The 22,492-nt window shown below is 38.4% G+C and overlaps 1 protein-coding gene and 1 non-coding gene across 6 annotated transcripts in view; both read right to left on the bottom strand.

Annotated features, from left to right (window-relative positions):
* Positions 1-22,127, bottom strand: part of LOC107818587 (MADS-box protein AGL42-like) — a 55,479-nt gene extending 33,352 nt beyond the window's left edge. For 2 of the 5 annotated variants that reach the window (XM_075225272.1, XM_075225273.1), the window contains exons 1-2: positions 21,780-22,127; positions 21,279-21,464 (exon numbers count right to left, since the gene is read on the bottom strand). In XM_075225272.1, the coding sequence (XP_075081373.1) occupies positions 21,279-21,460 (182 nt within the window). In that variant the 5' untranslated portion in view covers positions 21,461-21,464; positions 21,780-22,127. Of the gene's footprint in view, positions 1-21,278; positions 21,465-21,553; positions 21,643-21,779 lie in introns of all 5 variants that reach the window. The other 3 variants (XM_075225271.1, XM_075225274.1, XM_075225270.1) reach the window with 3 other exon arrangements.
* LOC142166669 (small nucleolar RNA R71) lies at positions 3,755-3,861 on the bottom strand. The gene has a single exon (XR_012697072.1). It is a non-coding gene; the product is annotated as a small nucleolar RNA R71 (small nucleolar RNA).
* Positions 22,128-22,492: the final 365 nt, after the last annotated feature.

The following is a 22,492-nucleotide window of genomic DNA, read 5'->3' as shown; positions in this document are numbered from 1 at the left end:
AAACTTGTAAATTGAAACATATCACAATATTTGTGGCTATAGAATTATATTATCATTAAAAGTAAAATGGAAAGTTCAAGTTAAATTATTTCTAAACTTAAAAATATGTCATTCTTATCTAAATTTAAAAAAAAAGGCAGCCCGGTGCACTAAGTTCTTGTGGGGAAGGGCCGGACCACAAGGGTCTTTTCTAAATGGACTAATAAGAAAATAGTACCTTTGTTTTTTTGGGGGGAAGGGAGGGGAGTAACATATTTCCCATATAGATGTTTTAATATATTGATATTTGGAACACAAATTGAAAGAGAGTAGGAAAACCAAATTATTTCTTGCTTCTCAGTTTGAAATGAAAGATCCTAGATATGATTTTAGATATTAAAATTGTATGATCATCAAATGGTTTGATAAGGAAAAAAGTACCTTTTCTCAATTAGTCTTAATAATTTATTCATTCAACTAGTAATCTTTTTTCCTAAAAGGAATCAGCCCAATATAGACAATGATAGACATATCAAAGATTTACGTAGTTTTTGTGTGCTTGCTTCATGCACTAACACAATTGAATTTTAAAGTATCTTGGCATAATGGCTCTATCAAAGACAGATCCAATCAGAGTCTCTTAGTGTAAACCAAAGTAGGACCATTGGCCTATCGTGTGTTTCCTATTCAACTACATAGTAAACTATCTCTTATCAAACTACCAGTCAATCTTATAAGGAGGTTCGAACGTGAATAAGTTGGTTTGTCCTTGGCACTAAGCCTGCCTTTGGAAAGGATCCTAAAAAGCAAGACTTTTAGCCAAAAGTGCTCTTGTACTAGTGGAAATCTACTAGTACCTAGCTATTAAAGTCAAATTTACTTCAGTATCATCAGCAGACGCAGAAGAAATGAAAATTTTGATTTGCTGACTAGCATCGTGATGGAAGGGAAGTTACTGTGGAAGAAGGCAGTTGTTAAGCAAATGACAATTTTAATGATAAGCCTGCTCCTAAACCATTTAATTCTAGCATCAAATTATTGAAAAACTCTAATAACGTTATTGACTAGTTGGCTTACTCTCAAATGGTTGAAAGTCTTATATATGTCATGCATTGTAGCAAGCTAGATATTGGTTAAGCAGTAAAAACTTCAAGCAACTTTATTAGTAACCCTAGATCAGTTAAACATTAGAATGTCTTAATTCATTTTTATGGTACTTGAAGGGTATGATTAATGTTGACCTGCATTATTCTACATTGTCATTCGTAAAGACTGTAGTGATGTTACTTATAATTTTGATTTGGATGACGCTAACTCTACTACTACTTGTATTTTAACTTTGGTTGGAGCAGTAATCTTTGAAATCAAAGAAGTAGACATATATTACTACTCAATAATGGAACCCGAACTTATAGGTATGTCTTTTGCTAGAGACGAAGTAAACTAGCTTAGAAGTATGTTGATCGATATTCCTCAATAGAGTAAGCCAATGCCACATTTGACTATCTATTGTGATAACAAATGTGCTATATTTCGGGTTTCAGGTGATTGTTATAATGGCAAGTCAAGGCAAGTCGTCTCAAACACAATCACATGAGAAGAATATTGGAGGATGTCATAATCCTCGATCAAAAGGTGAAAGTCATATATTCAAGATGTTCTTGAATGCTACTTGTTGTATGAATTATTTAAATTCTTGGAGATAGTACTGGTACCATTCTTTTTTTTTAATCATGCACTATCACAAAAAAACGTCTTTACGTGTCCCTAAGCCTAAGCAAGTTTGATAAACGACCAAAAATGTATGTTTTTCGGTGTACTTTCATCTCACAACTTGTGTGGTTACATTAGGTTACATGAGTTTTTGTAGTGAATTATGCTCATTACGTCCATTCCTATGTATAGAAGCAAGTTGGACAAAATGTGAGCAAAAGAAGTTGATTCGGGACCAAAAGACAAAAGAAGGACTTTAATCGTTCACTCCCGCATGCACACAAGAGAGTGAACGAGCTATTGAGGAAAAGCTTGGGAAAAAAACAACGAAGTATAGCAAAAAGGCATGGAAGTGCACGAGAGACCTAGGAGAGAAAAAAGAGAAGAACTTTGCTCGTTCACTCTCGTGTGCGCACGAGAGAGTAAACGAGTTAACCTAAAAAGGTTGTTTCGAAGTGGGCTTGTATTCTTTTACCCCATGATAACCCTATCCATATAAATAGTCTTTAAACTCACTTTTGTGAGGGGAGGACGTGACTTGTAAAGGAAAAACATGACTTTTGAAGGGGAGAAGACGCTGGGAACATTCTTGGAGGAGAAAATTATCGAGTTCTTCATTCATTCATCTTTTATTTGTAATTTGTTTATGCAGAGTACTTGGAAAATTAATGCTACGAACATGAATGGACAAGCACTCTAGTTTCTAGGGTTGTGGATGACATGATTATTAACGTTTATTAATTACATTTCTGTTAATTCTGATTATTATCTTGTGGCTGTTTCTTTAATTCTAGTTTTAACTTGTGAATTGTTGTAGCTTCCAATTCACCCTACTATCTATGTTATGCTTGGGAAAGCCATATTTAGATTAGAGTAGAATTAAAGAGAGCTTGTTTCTGAACCCGTGGCCCGGGAAAATATTTCGTGGTTAGGATAAAAATATATCTAACGGTCTTTCTCAGTTGAATACCGTATTATATTCGTTCATGATAGACTCAGTACCATAGTAATATAGGATTGATATATTGTGGACATGTGAGTAGTATTGTGGGAACATATTATTTATATAAACGATCTGGTTAATTAGCAATCATAGATAATCTAGATTAACAAGATTGATTATTGAACTTAATAGGATTGATAAACCAATCACAACCCTAGAATCTCCGTCTCCTCTGAATTAAAACCTCAGCATACACATTTGCATTCTTGTTAAATTAGTTGTTACTTGGTTAATTTCTGCAATAGTAGATTAATAGAAAAACATCACTCTTGATTACCTTGGACAATTAATTGGTTTTAGTTTACTTAATTAGCGATTGATCTAAGTCTCTGTGGGTTCGACATCCGACTTTCGAGTCACTTTATTACTTGACGGCCACGTATACTTGCGTGTGTGTTTGGTTGCAACAAGTTTTTGAAGCCATTGTCGGGGTCTTAGTTATTGATTGTCTATTTAAGTTAAGCTTTTATTCGTTATTTGTTCAAGTTTTACTTTTTAGTTTGCTTTATTTGTGATAATGCAGGCTCTTCTCTTGAATGCGGTAGAGTAGAAGTGCAAACAATCTCCTTCCTCTTGATCCTGAAATCGAATGAACACTTCATAGAGTGAGGAGGGAAGCCGAAGCTATAACTGGAATAGAAAGAGTGTTGGACATCATAGTTCAACCACAACCAATAGAGATGGCAGGTCATGAAGAGCGTCCGGTGATAGAAGGGGCAAGGCCCAATCTTGCTAATATGACTCAGGCTCTTGTGAAGCTTGATATCACGGTCACTTTAAACTCAAAAAGTACATGGTGCAACTGATTTTGTCCACCAGGCAGTATGTGGGTCTATCTCATGAAGATCCGCAGAGGCATATTCAGAACTTCCTGGAAATTATGCACACTTATAATTATCCGAACGTTTCCAAGGACTACGTCAGGCTGACACTGTTCCTTTTTTATTGATGGGGGAAGCTAAGGAATGGATGCAAAAGGCGGCTGCAAACTCAAGCAACACTTGGGATGATCTAGCAAGGAAATTCTTAATCAAGTTTTTTCCCACTAAGAAGACAAAGTCGCTGAGGAGCCAGATTCTTGGGTTTCAACAACGAGATGGCGAGACTCTTCGTCAAGCTTGGGAAAGATACAAGAAGCTACTCAAAGACTGCCCACATCATTGTCAGACTGATGAGGTGTTGGGTCATACTTTCGTTGATGGGTTGTACGAGGCATCAAAGGTGAATCTTGACTCAGCATGTGGGGGTAGTTGCATGGCAAGACCATATAGTGAGATCCAGATCCTGATAAACAATTCATTTCTAATGACAATAATTGTCAAAGAGATGGGGAACCACGAAAAGCACTTAAACAAAAGGCAGTAGGTGTGATTGAGCTTGATGATTTCTCAGCCATGAGGGAAGATGTAGCGAGATTAGCAAATTAGATGAATAAAATAGCAATGCACCAAGCACAACAGATACAACATGTGCAACAGATTTCTACTTGTTGCGAGCTATGTGGTGAAGGTCACACAAGTGATATATGCCCCGTGAATCCTGAATCCATCAATTATATTGGGCAACAAGCTATAGGGCCGATGAATCAAAATGCTCAATATGGTAACACATACAGTCCGAACTGGAGGATTCATCCTAACTTCTCTTAGGGTGGAAATCAGAATAACAAGCCTCAAGCTAACTATAATCAGCCACCTAAACCCCCACAACAAGTAGAAGAGAGTTTGACTGACATAATGAAAAAGCTCTTGATAGACAATCAGAAAGTTATAGCTGAGAATCAACAAGTTGCGCACAGAGTTCAGAAATTTAGAGAGGAAGTTTGGGAAAATGGCTAACACTCAGAATATTAGACCTGCTGGAGCTCTCCCTAGTGATATTGAGCATAATCCTAAGGCTCAAGTCAATGCGGTTAACTTGAGAAATGGAAGGGTATTAGAAGAAGTTCCAAAGAAAAGAAGTATAAAGCTAGTTATGAAGGAGAATTAGTTCCTAAGCCAGTTGAGGAGAATGAGAAAGAGAATAAAGGATCAGAGCTAGTAATTATGGCAAGGCCACCACCTCCGTTTCCACAAAGACTGCAAAATCAAAAAGATGACACTAAGTATAAGAAATTCTTAGATATTTTGAGCCAAGTGCGTGTGAATTTTCCTTTGGTGGAAATTTTGCAGGAAATGCTTAAGTATGTAAGGTATCTTAGAGATATTGTGGCAAACAAGCGAAGACATATAGAGTTTGAAACAGTTGCACTTACTGAAGAGTATAGTGCTAGAGTTTAGAGTAAGCTTCCTCCTAAGTTGAAGGATCCTGGGTGTTTCACAATTCCTCTGTCTCTTGGAAAAGAAGAAGTTGGTAGAGCCCTATGTAATTTAGGGGCTAATATAAATTTGATGACATCCTCTTTGTTCAAGCAACTCAGATTAGGGGTGCTTAGACCTATTACAATCATTTTACAGTTGCTAAATAGGTCACTAATTATGCCAAAAGAAATTATTGAGGATGTGTTAGTTCGAGTGAGAAAGTTTATTCTTCCTGCTGATTTTATTATTCTTGGTTACTAGGCATATGAGGAAGTTCCCATTATTTTGGGACAACCATTCTTAGCTACAGGTGGAGCGATTATTGATGTTAGGGAAGAGAAGTTGAAGATGAGAGTTGACGATAAGGAAATCACTTTTAATGTGTACAAGGCACTTAAGCTCCCTAAGCACTATGAGGACTTGTACATGATTACTGTGGTAGAACTGAAAGGGATAGAGTAGAGTCCTTATGTGAATTGTAGTGATTCGGATGGAACAACTGAGTTAGATGAGATGGTGTTGCAAGTTGAGTGTGTAAGGATGATTGAGAAAAGAGCCAGAGATGAAATAGGAGACCTTCGGAGAACGGGTAAAAAGGCTAGACTTCATGGGAGAAAGAAGAAGAGAAAGCACCCAGCCTGAGAAGAGTAGCAGAGTCATGCCGCGACGTTAAATCAGGTGCTTGTTGGGAGGCGACCCATCTTTACTCCTTTCTTTTATTTTTATTTTTATTATATTATTTTTGTAGTGTCTGTTTTTATTTTGTAGGATTATAAGCATAGGAAGCAAAACCATTAGAAGAGTGCAAAAGTGATCTAGATGGTGAGAACTAAGTGTGAGATACCGGCACAAAGGACCATCAGTGGGAGAAGTCTGAGTACCCCATGAGCCGCTATTGCTTCGGCCTTTGGCCTTTAGGGAGTCTCTTGTCCACCCTCGTTTGTATTTTGCTTTATTTGTGCATTGGGGACACTGCACTCTTTTAAGTTTGGGGTGGGATAATTTTTCTAGATAATTAGTAGTAATGTGTTAGAAAAATGTTAACTTCTTAGAAATATCAAATAAAAAATTGAAAAAGTAGAAAAATTGGACTTCTCCCTACGATAGATTTCATTCGACAGGTTTCTTAAGGGATTAAAGTCCAATAAATAAAATTTTTTATAGGTAGTGTAATAATTCCCCCTTAGTTTTTCTTTGTCCCGCGATTCTTTTCCAAGGGTTTTGTTTGAACCAGGTGTAGTTAGTTTTATTTTTTTAGGAATAGGAGCCATTGTGCTGTGATTGGAATTGAGAAAATATCTCTTGATTTTGTTATGCCTTAAGAATAGTGAGTACTTTGGTTGTGATGCTTAGGCTCAGGTTTTGACTTTTATATAAGAACCTTAAATTGTATGATTTTAACTTTGCTTAATTGCTTTGACTAGAGTGTCTTGATGATTTCAATCCTGAATGAGTTATGTGCCATGTGTGTGTGAGGTTTGTGTGTCATTCTATTTGTTGCATTTAATATCTAGAACTTGCCCCGTGTATTTGCAAAGCAAAATAGCAGTTTTGTTCAGTCTTGGAAGTGATATAGACGTTTCATTATTGAGCCAGATATATATATTTTACCCGTCTAATTGTTACGTATCATGGTTAATCCTTTGAGTCTGTAATCCTATTTTTTTGGCGTTAACCACATTACAAGCCTTACCCATTTTTTTTGAATTAACCATCTATTTCATCCTTTTCACCTCTCATGAGCACTTGAATTTTAATGAACTTTTTAAAAGTTAAAGTGTGGGGTGCTAGTTTGGCTTTTGAGTGGAACCAATGAAATAAGGAGAAATGTGCACTATTTTGAAAAAGTAAGAGCCACTTGAATTGAAAAAAAAAGTAGTTCTATTGTGTGAAAACTATTCCTTGATAGTTGGTGACTCTTGATATAATTGTGCTTAAAGAAGTATGGAGTTAATTTACATTAATGTGAAGGTGGAGCTATGGTTTGACATAAGTGTGTGATTTTAAATGTTAAAATGTATGCATTAAAGTGCTTAGGGAGGTGTAGTCATTCATATATCTAAATGTATCCTACCCGTCCCGCAGCCTACAATACAACCAAATAGAGTTCTAATTGATCCTTGACAGAATGATCTCGATTAGTAAAGTAGTACATTATGGGCAAGCCTATGGTTCATCTTTTGTAGGATATGAATGTTGTTTCTGAGAGTGAGTGAATTCATTCTATATTGAGTTCCTAATTGTTCTTGAATTTTATGTGTGTGGAATTACTCTCTTTTGTGGTGTGAGGGCACTTGATTCATGAAGGAAAGGTAATGTCGATGACCTCTATATTATTTAGAGTAAGTGAGCGGGTTGTAAAAAATGCATGGTGCTTGTGAGTCAAATTTTGAGGTGAGGATGTTACACTATTGTGCTTAGCCTATTTTAAATATTCTTGGTGTGATGAGTTATGAGAGTGGTTTAAAAAGGTTGTGTTGTTGTAAAGTGTAGAAAGTTGCTCGAGGATGAGCAAGAGTTTAAGTGTGGGGTGTTGATAAACGGCCAAAAATGCATATTTTTTGTTACAACCCATATCCACACGCGTTAGTTCATGCCATATATTAGTTAACATAAATTCAAGAAGGAATTACATTTGAGATGATAAGAAGTTAATCCTATTGGTCTTAAGTGATACAAGGGTGTATAAGGGTGATTAACAAGTATTAGAAGTTAAACGAATCAAGGATGTTGTAACTCGTATTTTCAGGTAAACCTAGAGGTTCTTAATACACTCAAGGTCATGTATTAAAGTGTTTGAATCATATAGTATCTGTATCATAAGTCCTGAAGTCAAACGAGTTATGAAACAAAAGTCGACAAACGTTGTCGCAACTTAGGTTCATAATTTTACTTAAACATTAGATTAAATGTTTCTAAGTTTTTCTCCTAATTTACAAGGAATTACGGGGTGCTCTACCTACCAAATTAAAGATCTACGAGTCTAGTTTCCAACGCATTAAACCATTTGTCAATAAGATCTCGGAGTATAGATATATTTATATTTTCGCAAGCCTGCGCAGATTGGTAGATGACAAGTAGGTGCATCACCTACTTGCCAAAATGATAGGACAAAATTAAAAGCCCTAAGTCGGCCAAGAGAGGAATTTTAAGGGGTTATGAACTCAGTTATTTCATCCATTTTTCAGACCCTCAAAACCAAAGTTAACCCCTGCAACTCCTCCCCAAAAATCCCACACAAACCCTAATCGATTTTCCCTCTCTTTCAAGTTCTATTTGAAGGTAAAACCTAGAGTTTGAAGAACCAAGGGAAGGGCTGAGTTATCCAACAAGTAAGGTAAGTTACTGTCATCTTTCATACATTTTTCTCTGCTGTGAATTCATGGTAAGTCGTTCTATACATGTAAGAACTCACGGGACGGTGATCGGAAGCCGTGAGTTCGAGTTATTCACTTGTAGCGGACTGTTTTGTGGATGGTTTTGTGTTGCTATTGGGCTGCATGTTTTACTACTATTTTGTGGAGTTTTGGAGGTGGAAGGGTGTGTAGGAACACCATATATATGTAGGGTTGTGGGCTGATAGTGATTCGTAACATTTCTGGGTCGTTTGACACGACTACAGTGGTCGTCGTATGTATGATGTAATTAGGTTGTGCGTGGACTGTTTTGGGAGGCTCAATATGTTTATTATTGATGTTGTTTGGACTGTTTGGTGATTGTTTTGAATGGTGTGAAGTCATATATATAGGGGAGGTGCTGTCCGTTTCAACGTAAAATAGGTTGTGGTCGATACATAATAGTTATGACGCTTAAATGATAACGATAGTATCGTTTCTCTTATTGTAGACTAAGGAGTTGTGACAATTGCATAGCTTGTGATTGGGGAAGTATATACAAGGTATGTGAGGCTATCCCTTTTCTTCTTTTGCACGACTCCGATTGTACATAATGTAATGAACGAGCTTCCAAAGATACTCTACTCTTAGAAGCTAGCAGTACTTACATTGCTTTCCCTCTTATGGAACGATTGATGTTAATGTTGCTTCTCTTATTCTTATGTTATCAATGTTGCTGGTACTTCCTGATTCTTATAAGGTTCGTAATGAAGAGTTGGTCCTAATAACGTGTACAGAGGATACCGACCTTATGTCACTCCGAAAGGTTTAGAATGTGATTCCATGAGTCGAGCATGCATTATATATATGTATCTATTTTACTCTACCAAGCCACGCTATAGTCGGCCGGGTACGACACCTATTGTGAAACCACTGATCAGTTGGGTTTTACCGAGCTCCACGTGGTCGGGTACGATTCTACCGAGCCTTATGACGGTCGGGTACGTTTTTACCAAGCCTATTATGGCTGGGCACGATATATGATGATGATGCCCACAGAGGCATATGTTTTAAAAGTTTATGTATACATACATATGTATCATGCATTTCATGTCAGTAGCCCTCAGAGGTACTCAGATGTTCCAGGTTGTATATTCTCTATCCCTGCTTACATTACTGATCATATTTATGGTTCCCTGCCTTACATACTCAGTACTTTATTTGTACTGACGTCCTTTTATTTGTGGACGCTGCATGTCGTGCTGTAGGCAGGTGCAGCTCCCCCACCACAGTAGGTTGTCCAGTTCAGTAGTGATTGGCGAGATCCCTTCTCTGGACTTGTCGTGGTCTTGGTATACATTTTTGTTATAGACATTATGGGTATGTCGGGGCCCTGTTCCGGCTATGTTGCAGCACTTATGGTCATTTATAGGCTCATAGACAAGTGTCGACTCATGTATAGTTTGGTATGCCTTGTCGGCTGGTTTTTGTTGTATAGTCTTTCATGGTAGCGTGGTAGCTCGTACCTTATATGTAGTTTCTTGATTGTCTGGTCATCCCCTGCTATGTATGTTCATGCCATCATATTTTATTGTTGGTTGTCCATGATCCAGGTCTACCATTTATATTGATCTCGTCAACCCTAAAAGATAATAAAAAAAAGGTTAGATAAAATGTACGTTGGTGCTCGGCAAGTATGGTCGGGTGCTAGTCATGGCCCTCCAGTTTGGGTCGTGACAAACTTGGTATCAGAGCAAATCTGTCCTAGGGATTGTCTATGAGCTGTGTCTAGTATATTCTTGATTATGGATGTGTAGCGCGCCACATTTATAATCAGGAGGCTACATGACATCTAGGGTTGTTACCTTCTTCCTGAATCTAGATCGTGCGTAGAGTTGAGTCGTAAGTGTTGTCTCTAATATTCACCTTGTTTTCTTTCAGTGATGCCTTCGACTAGGAAGCAAACAATTAGTAGACGGCTTGATACAGCTACGGGAGAGGGTACCAGTCTGGTGCCCCAAGCCAGAGCAGGCCAAAGTGAGGCTCAGAGTGAGATGTCGTCTCATACCTCAGCTACCCCGTCTCCTCCAAAGGATATTAGGAGGCACCCAGCACCTCCAGTTCCTCCGTCTGGCATTACAGACCAGGATATGCGGAGTGATTTGCAGTTATTGACTAGCTTGGTAGCTGCTCAGGCTCAGAGGCAGAATACAGGTGCTGCTGAGAAACCAGTTAGTATGAGAGTTCGTGATTTTATTAATTTAGACCCTCCAGTGTTTACCAAATCAGAACCCAAGGAGGACCCGCAGACGTTTATTGACCAGGTTCATCGTACACTTCGGGTTATGCATGTTAGTGATACAGAGGCAGTAGAGTTGGCTTTGTATCGGCTACGGGATTTAGCGGTTCTCTGGTATGATAGTTGGGAGAGATCCAGGGGTTCGAACGCTCCTCCAGCTGTGTGGAAGGAATTTTCTGAGGCCTTTCTTCGTCACTACTTGCCAGTTGAGATACGACAAGCTAGAGCTGATAAGTTCTTGAACCTTAGACAAGGTAATATGAGTGTGCGAGAGTACAATATGTAGTTCGATTCTTTAGCAAGGTATGCTCCCCATATGGTGGTCGAGATGAGTGATAGGGTGCATTTGTTCGTGAACGGATTGGGACAACATCTGATAAATGAGTGCACGACAGCCTTCTTGGTGGAGGGCATGGATATTTCCCGTATTTAGGGTTATGCCCAGACCCTAGAGGATCGTAAGCGCCAACAGAGGGCAGATAGGGAGCAGGATAGGGGCCAACATAAGAGGGCGAGATTTGAAAGGCATTCTAATGACTTCAGAGGCAGTGTCAGGCCCCAGTCTTTGAGGAGTTCGACGCCACCTGTAGCTAGTGCTCCCCCACAGTTTTAGAGGCCTCAATATGATCGATTTACCCATTCTGGTCCAGGTCAGAGTTCGTAGGCATCAGGCTCACAACATCACAGGGATACTAGTTAGACGAGACCCACAACACCACGTTGTGATCAGTGCGGCAAGGCCCACTTTGGATTGTGCCGTCAAGGTTCTGATGCATGTTATTCTTATGGACAGCCTGGCCATATGATGCGGGATTGTCCTAACAGGGGAGGTGATGGTATGGCTCAGCCGACTGGATATGTGTCTGCTTCTTCCTCATCAGTTCGACCTCCAGCACGGGGTTTTCAGCGGTCGACAGGTCGTGGTAGAGGTAGAGGTGTAGTGCCGAGTTTGAGGGGTGGTCAAAATCGAACCTATGCTCTAGTAGGTCGACAGGATCTCGAGTCGTCTCCAGATGTTGTTACAGGTATATTATCTGTGTTTTCTTATGATGTATATGTGCTGATTGATCCGGGATCTACATTATCATATGTTACACCCTTTGTGGCTAATAAGTTTGGCATTGAACCTGAATTGATAAGTAAACCCCTTGCGGTATCTACTCCGATAGGAGATTCTGTGATTGCTAGAAGGGTATATAGAGGTTGCATTGTGATGATTTGTAGTCGTCAAACCTCGACAAATTTATTTGAGTTAGAAATAGTTGATTTTGATGTGATAATAGGAATGGACTGGTTGGCCTCATGCTATGCAAATGTTGACTGCCGTACTAAGATGGTTAGGTTTCAATTTCCTGGTGAACCCATCATTGAATGGAAAGGGAATATTGCTACACCAAAAGGTAGGTTTATTTCCTATCTTAAGGCAAGGAAAATGATCTCAAAAAGTTACATTTATCATTTCGTTCGCGTTAGGGATGCGGAGGCGAAACCGCCTACTTTACAATCAATCCCCGTGGTCAACGAATTCCCAGATGTTTTCCCAGATGAACTCCCAGGCCTTTCTCCTGAAAGGGAGATTGAGTTTAGCATTGATGTGTTGCCTGACACTTAACCGATCTCTATCCCTCCATACAGAATGGCCCCGGCAGAGTTACGAGAGTTGAAGGTGCAGTTGAAGGACTTGCTGGATAAGGGCTTCATTAGACCTAGCACTTCACCTTGGGGTGCACCAGTCCTATTCGTGCGGAAGAAAGACAGGTCGTTACGGATGTGTATCGACTATCGACAGTTGAATAAGTCTACTATAAAGAACAAGTATCCACTTCTAAGAATTGATGACCTATTTGACCAACTCAGGGTGTCAAGTATTTCTCCAAGATTGATTTACGTTCAGGGTATCATCAGGTGAGGGTTAAGGAGAAGGATATTCCAAAGACGGCTTTCCGGACAAGATACGGGCACTTTGAGTTCTTGGTGATGTCGTTCGGGCTAACAAATGCCCCAGCAGCTTTTATGGATCTCATGAATACTATATTTAGGCCCTATCTTGATGTGTTCGTGATTGTATTCATTGATGACATTCTAGTATATTCTCGTTCGGAGGCGGAACATGCGGGCCACTTGCGGATAGTATTACAGATGCTTCAGGATCGTAAGTTATATGCTAAGCTCTCCAAATGTGAATTTTGGCTGAACTCAGTAGCGTTCCTTGGCCATGTGATATCTGACGAGGGTATTAGTGTCGACACTCAGAAGATCGATGCAGTAAAAAATTAGCCAAGACCTACAACACCATCAGAAGTCCGCAGCTTCCTAGGGCTAGCAGGATATTATAGGCGGTTTGTGGAAGGGTTTTCCTCTATATCATCACCATTGACTAAGTTAACACAGAAAGATACCAAGTTCCAGTGGTCTGACACTTGTGAACGTAGTTTTCAGGAGCTGAAGAATCGATTGACATCCGCACCAGTGCTCACTCTCCCTGAAGGAACAGAAGGTTATGTGGTATATTGTGATGCCTCAGGTATAGGTTTGGGGTGCGTATTGATGCAGCGTGGGAAGGTGGTTGCTTATGCATCAAGACAATTGAAGAAGCATGAAAAGAATTATCCAACCCATGATTTGGAATTGGCTACAGTAATATATGCTTTGAAGATATGGCGGCACTACTTATACGGCGTCCATGTTGACATCTACACAGATCACAAGAGTTTACAATACATCTTCAAGCAGAAAGAGTTGAATTTGAGGCAGCGTAGGTGGCTTGAATTATTGAAAGACTACGACGTCGAGATATTGTATCATCCCGGTAAAGCCAATGTTGTGGCAGACGCTCTCAGCCGTAAATCAATGGGAAGCTTAGTACATATTGAGGCGGGTAGATGGGGGTTGACTAAAGAGCTCCATCAGCTAGCCAATATGAGAATCAGATTGTTAGACTCTGATGACGGAGGTGTTACTGTACAGAATACATCAGAATCATCTTTGGTAGCCGAGGTAAAAGCACGGCAATATGAAGATCCTATCTTAGTACGATTAAGAGAGAGCATTCAGCAGTGTAAAAGTATGGCTTTTGAGATCGGAAGAGATGGGGCACTGAGATACCAGGGCCGATTATGTGTGCCTAATGTGGCAGGGTTGCGAGAGAAGATTATGAATGAGATTCATCAATCCCGATATTCCATCCATCCCGGCTCGACAAAGATGTATCATGATGTCAAGGAGCAGTATTGATGGGATAACATGAAGAAGTCTATTGCAGAATTTGTAGCCCAGTGTCCCAATTGTCAACAAGTAAAGATAGAACATCAGAAACCCGGTGGATTGCTTCAGAATATAGAGATTCCGACCTGGAAATGGGAGGTGATTAATATGGACTTCATTATTGGATTACCTCGCTCTTATCATAAGTTTGACTCCATCTGGGTGATAATTGATCGACTTACAAAATGTGCCCATTTTCTGCCAGTTAAGACAACTTACACGGCTGAAGATTATGCGAAGTTGTACATCAAGGAGATTGTTAGGCTTCATGGTGTGCCGGTATCTATTATATCAGAATGAGGAGCTCAATTTACAGCTAACTTTTGGAGGTCTTCTCAGAAGGGTTTAGGCACACAAGTGAATCTTAGCACTGCATTTCATCCGCAGACTGACGGACAGGCTGAACGTACCATTCAGACACTGGAAGATATGCTACGAGCATGTGTTCTAGATTTTAAGGGAAATTGGGATGACCATCTTCCACTCATAGAATTCGCCTACAATAATAGCTACCATTCCAGTATTAAAATAGTTAGAGTAGGGCACTATACGGGAGAAGATGTAGATCACCAGTTGGATGGTTCGAAGTCGGTGAAACAGAATTATATGGGCCAGATTTGATTCACCAAGCTATTAAGAAGGTGAAAGTGATACAGGAGCGATTGAGGACGGCACAAAGCAGGCAAAAATCTTATTCTGATGTCCGACGTCGTGATCTGGAGTTTGAGGTTGGTGATTGGGTTTTCCTGAGGATCTCACCAATGAAGGGTATTATGCGTTTTGGGAAGAAAGGTAAGCTGAGTCCAAGGTATATCGGGCCGTATAAAATTCTTCGACGGATTGGACAGGTTGCTTATGAGTTAGAATTGTCATCCGAATTGGAATTTGTCCACCCGGTATTCCATGTATCTATGTTGAGAAAATGTATTGGAGACCCTTCTCGAGTCGTCCCTATCAAAGATGTACAAGTTACAGAGGACCTATCATATGAAGAAGTGCCAGTGGCTATATTGGATCGACAAGTCCGCAAGCTGAGAACAAAAGATGTAGCTTCCATCAAAGTATTGTGGAGGAACAAGAATATGGAAGAAATAACATGGGAAGCAGAAGAGGAGATGAAGTCTAAATACCCGTACCTATTCCATAATGAAGATAACAAGGATGCTGGTGGAACACATAATACATTGGAAGGTGAAATGGCTCTATGAGGTAAGCAATAACTTGAGAAAACTCTTCCTTAATACAAAATGGCGATATGCAGATAATCTACATGTCCATAATGCTTTGCATACTCTTGTAAGGCCTCGGGTGTGTTTCGGATGCCCAACGTGTCATTTTGGAAGATTTTTGCCGTTTTGAACATAAATGTAATGATCTAAAGGTTCATTTTTAGTTCTAGAGATCCAAATTTGATTTCGAGACTTCCAGAATTTAAATCATTAATTATAGGACTGATCTGGAAATTTTGGTTTAATTTCATCAAGTCGCGATTGGGTTTTTGACGTGAAATGTGAGTTAATTGTTTAACGAGCGAAATGGGTATTGAACTGGGCAAACGAGATCCGAATTGAGTTTCGATTGAATGGTTGTGTTTGTATTATAATTTGTGACTCATAGGAACAAGAATCGTCTAATTCAGAGTTCATATGATGGAGTTAGAGCCATTTTAGAGAAAAATGGTTGTGCTGCAAATTTCTTAAAAGCTGCTGTATTTTCTCCAGTAGTGAACAGTACCCGCGCGTGCACAGTAACCGCGCGGGTGAACAGTGCACAGTGACCTCACGCACATGAACAGTTCCCCTGCGTGAACAGTACCGAAAATTTCTGGACAGATTTAATGTCCAGCAGTCCGAGTTTGGTCATTTTTTTAGACTTCCAAGCTTGGATTTTGGGCGATTTTTAGCAAGAAATCTTGGGAAATCTTGAGGTAAGTCACTTGTGATTATTTCTACTCTATAATATTGAATTATCATCGAATAATCCGACTAGATTATATGTTTTTGAGGAGTAAATTGAAGATTTAGGCCTAGGGATTTGAAAATAAGATTTGAAGATTTGAGGGGTCATATGAACTCCGATTTTGGTAAATTTTATATGTACGGACTCGTGGAAAGACGAGGAATCCGGTGATGTAACTTTCGTAATTTTTTGAGAAGTGGGCCCGGGGCTCGGGTTTTCGAATTTCGTGAATTTCGATATTTTTCGAGTCTTTTTGATTGGGTTATATTCCCTTAGCCTATTGTAATGTATTCGTTGTGGTTTTAACCAGATTCGACCCGGGAAGAGGTAAATTTGAGAGGCAAGGGCATAGCGGAGTAGACATTGGACCGTCTTGAGGTGAGTAATGATTTTAAATGATGCACTGAGGGTTTGAAACCCCGGATTGCACAACATACTGCTATGTTGAGATGAGACACGCATTGTATGACGAGCGCGAGGTCATTTACTATTGTGGATTGTGACTTGGTCCATCCCAGTTGATATTTTTACCGCGTAATTGATAAAGATTTATTGTTTTTCACTATGATTGGGCTTATTGCCATATTTGGGCTTCGTGCCAATTATCTGAAATCTTTTGTGAATTTACATCACTATTTTCTTCACGAATTGAAATATTATTTGAACTCAGTCCAATTGAATTATATTATTTTGTGAACTCAGCTACATTTATACTCAACTTGAGATTTAATGATATTTATAATGCTGTTGAGCTGAGCACTATTGTTTTACTGATGCCCAAGAGGCTTATGATTATTTTCTGGACTGATTGAGGCTGAGGGCCATACGTGAGGATATGTTGAGTGATGTGAGGAGGCTTTCAGGCCTCGTCTGTGATGTGTGAAGGCTTTTAGGCCTATTGATATTGCGCTTGGGCTGTAAGAGCCCCTCCGGAGTCTGTACACACCCCCAGTGAGCGCAGGATACCCAGGTGAGTTGGGAGTGGGCCCGAGAGGCCGTTGCTTGTGTGTGGTGAGTTGGGAGTGAGCCCGAGGGGCTGATGTTGTGTGCTGGTGAGTTGGGAGTGAGCCCGAGAGGCTGATACTATACTGAGATTTACATATTGAGCCCGAGGGGCAAGCTTTTGATTTATCCTTACTGTGGAAATTATTTGTCTTTACTGTTTTAAAAGAAGAATTATCTGATACTCACTATTTTACTGTATAACTGATTTTACTGCTTGGGATAGCGCTATATTGTGCCGTTATGAGATTTCATGTTTTCAGTCGTTATTTATTTTTATTACTCACTAGATCGGAGTACTCACATTACTCCATGCACCATGTGTGCAGATACAGGCAGAGCTGAGTTCGCTCCTGAGCGCTGATTCTTTCCAGACCAGGCGGTGACTAGGAGTAACGAGGTAGTTGTTGACGTCTGCAGCCCCGTTTTCTCCCTTATCTTTGTTATTTATGATAATTCCAGACTTTGTAAAATATTAGTAAACTCTGTAGTAGCTCATGACTTGTGACACCCCGATTTCGGGCTGAGTTGGGAGGGTTTTCCTTGTTCTATCACGTTTATTTCGCATTTAAGATTATATTGCCCATGATTTAGACTTATTCCTGCTAAGTAATTATAAAGAGATGTACTGTTTTGTTGATTGGCTAGCCTTGTCCTCACGAGAGGCGCCATCACGACCGGGTTGGGATTTTGGGTCGTGACAGATCCCTTCTCCGGACTTGCCGTGGTCTTGGTATGCATTTTTGTTATAGACATTATGGGTATGTCGGGGCCCTGTTCCAGCTATGTTGCAGCACTTATGTTCATTTAGAGGCTCATAGACAAGTGTCGACTCATGTATAGTTTGGTATGCCTTGTCGGCTGGTTTTTGTTGTATAGTCGTTCATGGTAACGTGGTAGCTCGTACCTTATATGTAGTTTCTTGATTGTCTGGTCATTCCTTGCTATGTATGTTCATGCCATCATATTTTATTGCTGGTTGTCCATGATCCAGGTCTACCATTTATATTGATCTCTTCAACCCTAAAAGATAATAAAAAAAGGTTAGATAAAATGTACGTTGGTGCTCGGCAAGTATGGTCGGGTGCTAGTGATGGCCCTCCAGTTTGGGTCGTGACATTTTTCGGTGTACTTTCATCTCATAACTTGTGTGGTTACGTTAGGTTACATGAGTTTTTGTAGTGAATTATGCTCATTACGTGCATTCTTATGTGTAGGAGCAAGTTGACAAAATGTGAGCAAAAGAAGTTGATTCGGGATCAAAAGACAAAAAAAGGTTTTTGCTCGTTTATTCTCACGTGCACACAAGAGAGTGAACGAGCAATTGAGGAAAAGCTTGGAAAAAAATAGCGAAGTATAGCAAAAAGACATAGAAGTGCACGAGAGACCTAGGAGAGAAAGAAAAAGAGAAGAACTTTGCTCGTTCACTCTCTTGTGCTCACGAGAGAGTGAACGAGCTAATCTAAAAAGGCTATTTCGAAGTGGGCTTGTTTTATTTCATCCCATGCTAACCCTATCACATATAAATTATCTTTAAACTCACTTTTGTGAGGGAGGACGTGACTTGTGAAGGAAAAACGTGACTTTTGAAGGGGATAAGACGTTGGTAACATTCTTGGAGAAGAAAATGATTCATTCCTTCATCTTTTTTTTGTAATTTGTTTATACAAAATACTTAAAAAATTACTGCTATGAACATGAGTGGCTAAGCATTCTAGTTTCTAGGGTTGTGGTTGATATGATTATTAACATTTATTAATTACATCTTTGTTAATTCAGATTATCATCTTGTGGTTGTTTCTTTAATTCTAGTTTTAACTTGTGAATTGTTGTAACTACCAATTCACCCTACTATCTATGCTATGCTTGAAAAAGCTATATTTAGATTAGAGTAGAATTAAAGAGAGCTTGTTTCTAAACCCTTGGCTTGGAGAAAGATTTCGTGGTTAGGATAGAAATATACCTAACAGTCTTTCTCAATTGAATACCATATTATATTTGTTCATGATAGACCCAATATCATAGGAATACCTGATTGATATATTGTGGACAGACGAGTAGTATTGTGGGAACATGTTATTCATATAAACGTTCCGATTAATTAACAACCATAGATAATCTAGATTAACAAGTGTGATTATTGAATTTAATAGGATTGATAAACCAACCACTACCCCAGAATCTTCACCTTCTCTGAATTAAAACCTCAGCTTACACATTTGCATTCTTGTTAAATTAGTTGTTACTTGGTTAATTTCTTCAATAGTAGATTAATAGAAAAATATCACTCCTGATTACCTTGGACAATTAATTGATTTTAGTTTACTTAATAGCAATTGATCTACATTTCTGTGGGTTAGACATCCGACTTTCGAGTTACTTTATTATTTGACGGCCACGTATACTTAAGCGTGTGTTTGGTTGCAACAAAGTTTCCTTCGATTTTATTATTGTTGTTACTGCCATCATTATTTTAATACCGTTGTCAAAGGCATTTTTTACAAACATTATTAGTGCTCTTGTTATCGTTGTTGTTACTCATGTATCTTAATATTATTGAAGCCATAACTAATTTGCGGCTGATCCTATGGCAACTTCGCTTATTTAAACCTCAACTCACACTAATACAAAAAGTAACTCCTATACAAGTAATTAGCTTATGTAATCAATTTTGGCTTGGTTAAAACCTGAACTAAGATATTTTATATACATAGCGTGGTTCGCTGTACATTATTAACCTATATATATACACACACTTTAGTCCAAGAATTATTGTGGAATATATTCTGTCCCAAAGTACAAACAACCTCAGCATTCAGTTGAAAATAAGCATCCGTTTGAGCATAGATTTTGGGTATATTTTTTCAAAAAGGAAAAATTTAAAACATTGTTTATTTATGGAGCATGATTAGTTTTTGAAAAAAAAAATTAATTTTTTTAAGTTCCCAAAAACCGATTTAGGATAGGTTTTGGATGAATTTTTCTCTTCTACTTAATTAATTTTTTCAAAGTTGAAGTGTTTAGCCAAGCTTTTGGAAGAACAAAAAGTACTTTTGAAGAGAAGCAGAAACAGTTTTGGAAAAGCAGAAAAAAAATATTTTTTTCAAAAACACAAAAAAACACTTTTGAGAAAAATATATTTAGAAGCACTTTTTAAAAGCTTGACAAAACACTAATTGCTGATCAAAAGTATTTTTTAAATTAATTAGTCAAACACTGCTTTTCACCAAAAAAACTTTTGAAAAAAGCGTTTTTGAGAATAAACACTTTTAAGAAATAAGCCGATCATTTTAGAAATTTGACCAATCAGACTATAAGAAATGATACCTAGGACGACCCTCCCCCGCTCCACTTTCCTCAACAAAGGAACTTTTGGAAAAAAAATGTATTCCATGTCATTATAAGACTTTACTTTAGATGGAAAACAAATGTGTTCCATGTGTTATAAGACTTCAACAATAGATTGAAAATAAATGTGTTCCATGTGGTACAAGAAAAAGATCACGGATAACCCAAATACGTATAAAAGTTAGCTCACAAGGTAAGCACTACCTCAAAGACTATAAGGAGAAAATAATTCATTCCCTCCACTAATTTTGGACACTCTAACACTCTGCCACTCCGAGCTGGATATTTGAGCATGAACGTCATATATAAAATGAGGATATATTCAACATTGAGTAAACCGAGAATAACTCTAGCTCATATGTCATGTAGTTAAAGAAAAAGGACTTTGGACCTAATTCATTGACGTGAAGATTTCTCAAAGCACGAGAAAACAGCCCATTGGCTCCACCAACGTGGGAAACTCAGGCAAACAGAAACTACATAAAATGGTACAAAGCGCTAGCCCATGTGACATTGCTGCAGCCTAAAATTTCTCATAGGTCTGCTCATGTCCTTATCTAAATCCTATATCACTCGGATAAAATCTCCTTAATTCACATCATATAAGCAAAGATTATAAAGACTGCCACTACATGGCTGTAACTCTCTTTAGTTCCGCGAAATAAGGTGTACCAGAAAACAGAAAGACTAACACAACTCAACAGCGTTATTCATGAGTGCGTGGAAGATAAGAAATGACTGGACGAGAAAATGTACAGCACACTGACGAAGAAAACAAGTTACACTAATAGAATAGTACTGGTATCAATATGGGTCTTTTATAGGGATGCAGTTTTTGAGAAAGTGAGTTTTCTTGCTATAGCAATAAGTTTTCTGGAAAAATCCCAAGTACACGAACCCCATGCTTCCTTACTTCATCAAACTGCAGCGGAATTACTAACCAAGTACTAGAGGTTCTTTCTAAAAATGATTATTAATTTCTTGATAACGAGATCCTAGATATATAAAAGTTTTAAAAAATTATACAATCAGATCTCGGATGAGGAAATCTATTAAGAAAGTAGAAACATGCATACCTGGAGCTTGAGAATTCGTAGAGTCTTCCTTTTTGTGAGAAAATGATGACAGCAACTTCAGCATCACAAAGAACTGAGAGCTCATAAGCTTTCTTCATAATTCCATTTCTACGTTTCGAAAAAGTCACTTGCCGGCTCGTCGCATTCTCAATTCTCTTCATTTGTACCTTCCCTCTCACCATTTTCCTGCACATTAATATTTTCGTTACAACTACTGTAATAAATAAATTCTAGAAACAAATATCATGACTATCAGTATAATATAATTATCCTACCAAAGATTAGCAAGAAACTGAGATAGCTTGTTAGTATTAAGCTTGGGGATTGAACAAGATCTTGAACAAGCTGACAGTTGAATATCGAACTAAAGAAGAAATAGTAAGAGCCCAAAACCCTAAAAATATCTAAATCAAAAACTGAAGCTTTTAGCTGACCTTACAGAAGAAGAATAAAGCCAGAAAAATTGAAAAACCCTAGCTTTGAGAGTAGAATAACATTTACCTTGAAAAGATTGAAGCATAAGAAATTTAACCCAAAAGCAAAATAAGCCCAAGAAAGGGATTTTGCTGGAAAATGGGAATAGGATGAAAAAGAATATATAAGCAACTGGATTCGAAGAAGAAAAAGCACTAATAGACAGACAATGACATGAAATTTGGGTTATTCGTCGTTGATGCATCAATCTCTTTATTTTGAGACCAGAGAGAGTCCATTATTTCCTAATTCATCGTATTTCTCTTATTCCCTTCGTCCTTCACTATCTGTCTTAGCCACAGAAAAGGAAAAGCACAAAAAAGTAAACATAAGAAAGTCCCATCCGAGCAAAAGCACTCATTGTTACCTTGTTTTGGAAAATATAAAAAATAGACATTAATCATACAGAAACGGTAATCTTTGAAGTCATAAATGGGAGTACCAATTATTTAATACTGCAAAAAAAAAAGGTTCTAACTTCTAGACGGAACGAAAAAGAAGAAGTCCGGGTTGGGGAAAGGGTCGGACTATAAAGGTCTATCGTACCCAACCTTATCCTGTATTTCTGCAACATGTTGTTTCCACGAAATCAAAATGAAAGTTTTTTGTTCATTTAAGTTATACTTCTGTAAACGAATTTATACTATCAATGTAATTTAATCAAATATAAATGGTTTATTTATTTATTTTTTTGGTTAATATACCACATTTGACATGAAAATTACCCGTCGTGATTGATC

Source organism: Nicotiana tabacum, chromosome 11 (genome assembly GCF_000715075.1).
Source record: "Nicotiana tabacum cultivar K326 chromosome 11, ASM71507v2, whole genome shotgun sequence".
Classification (NCBI taxonomy): domain Eukaryota; kingdom Viridiplantae; phylum Streptophyta; class Magnoliopsida; order Solanales; family Solanaceae; genus Nicotiana; species Nicotiana tabacum.
Note: the sequence above shows the minus strand (reverse complement) of the source record. Positions and strands in the feature narration are given on the sequence as shown.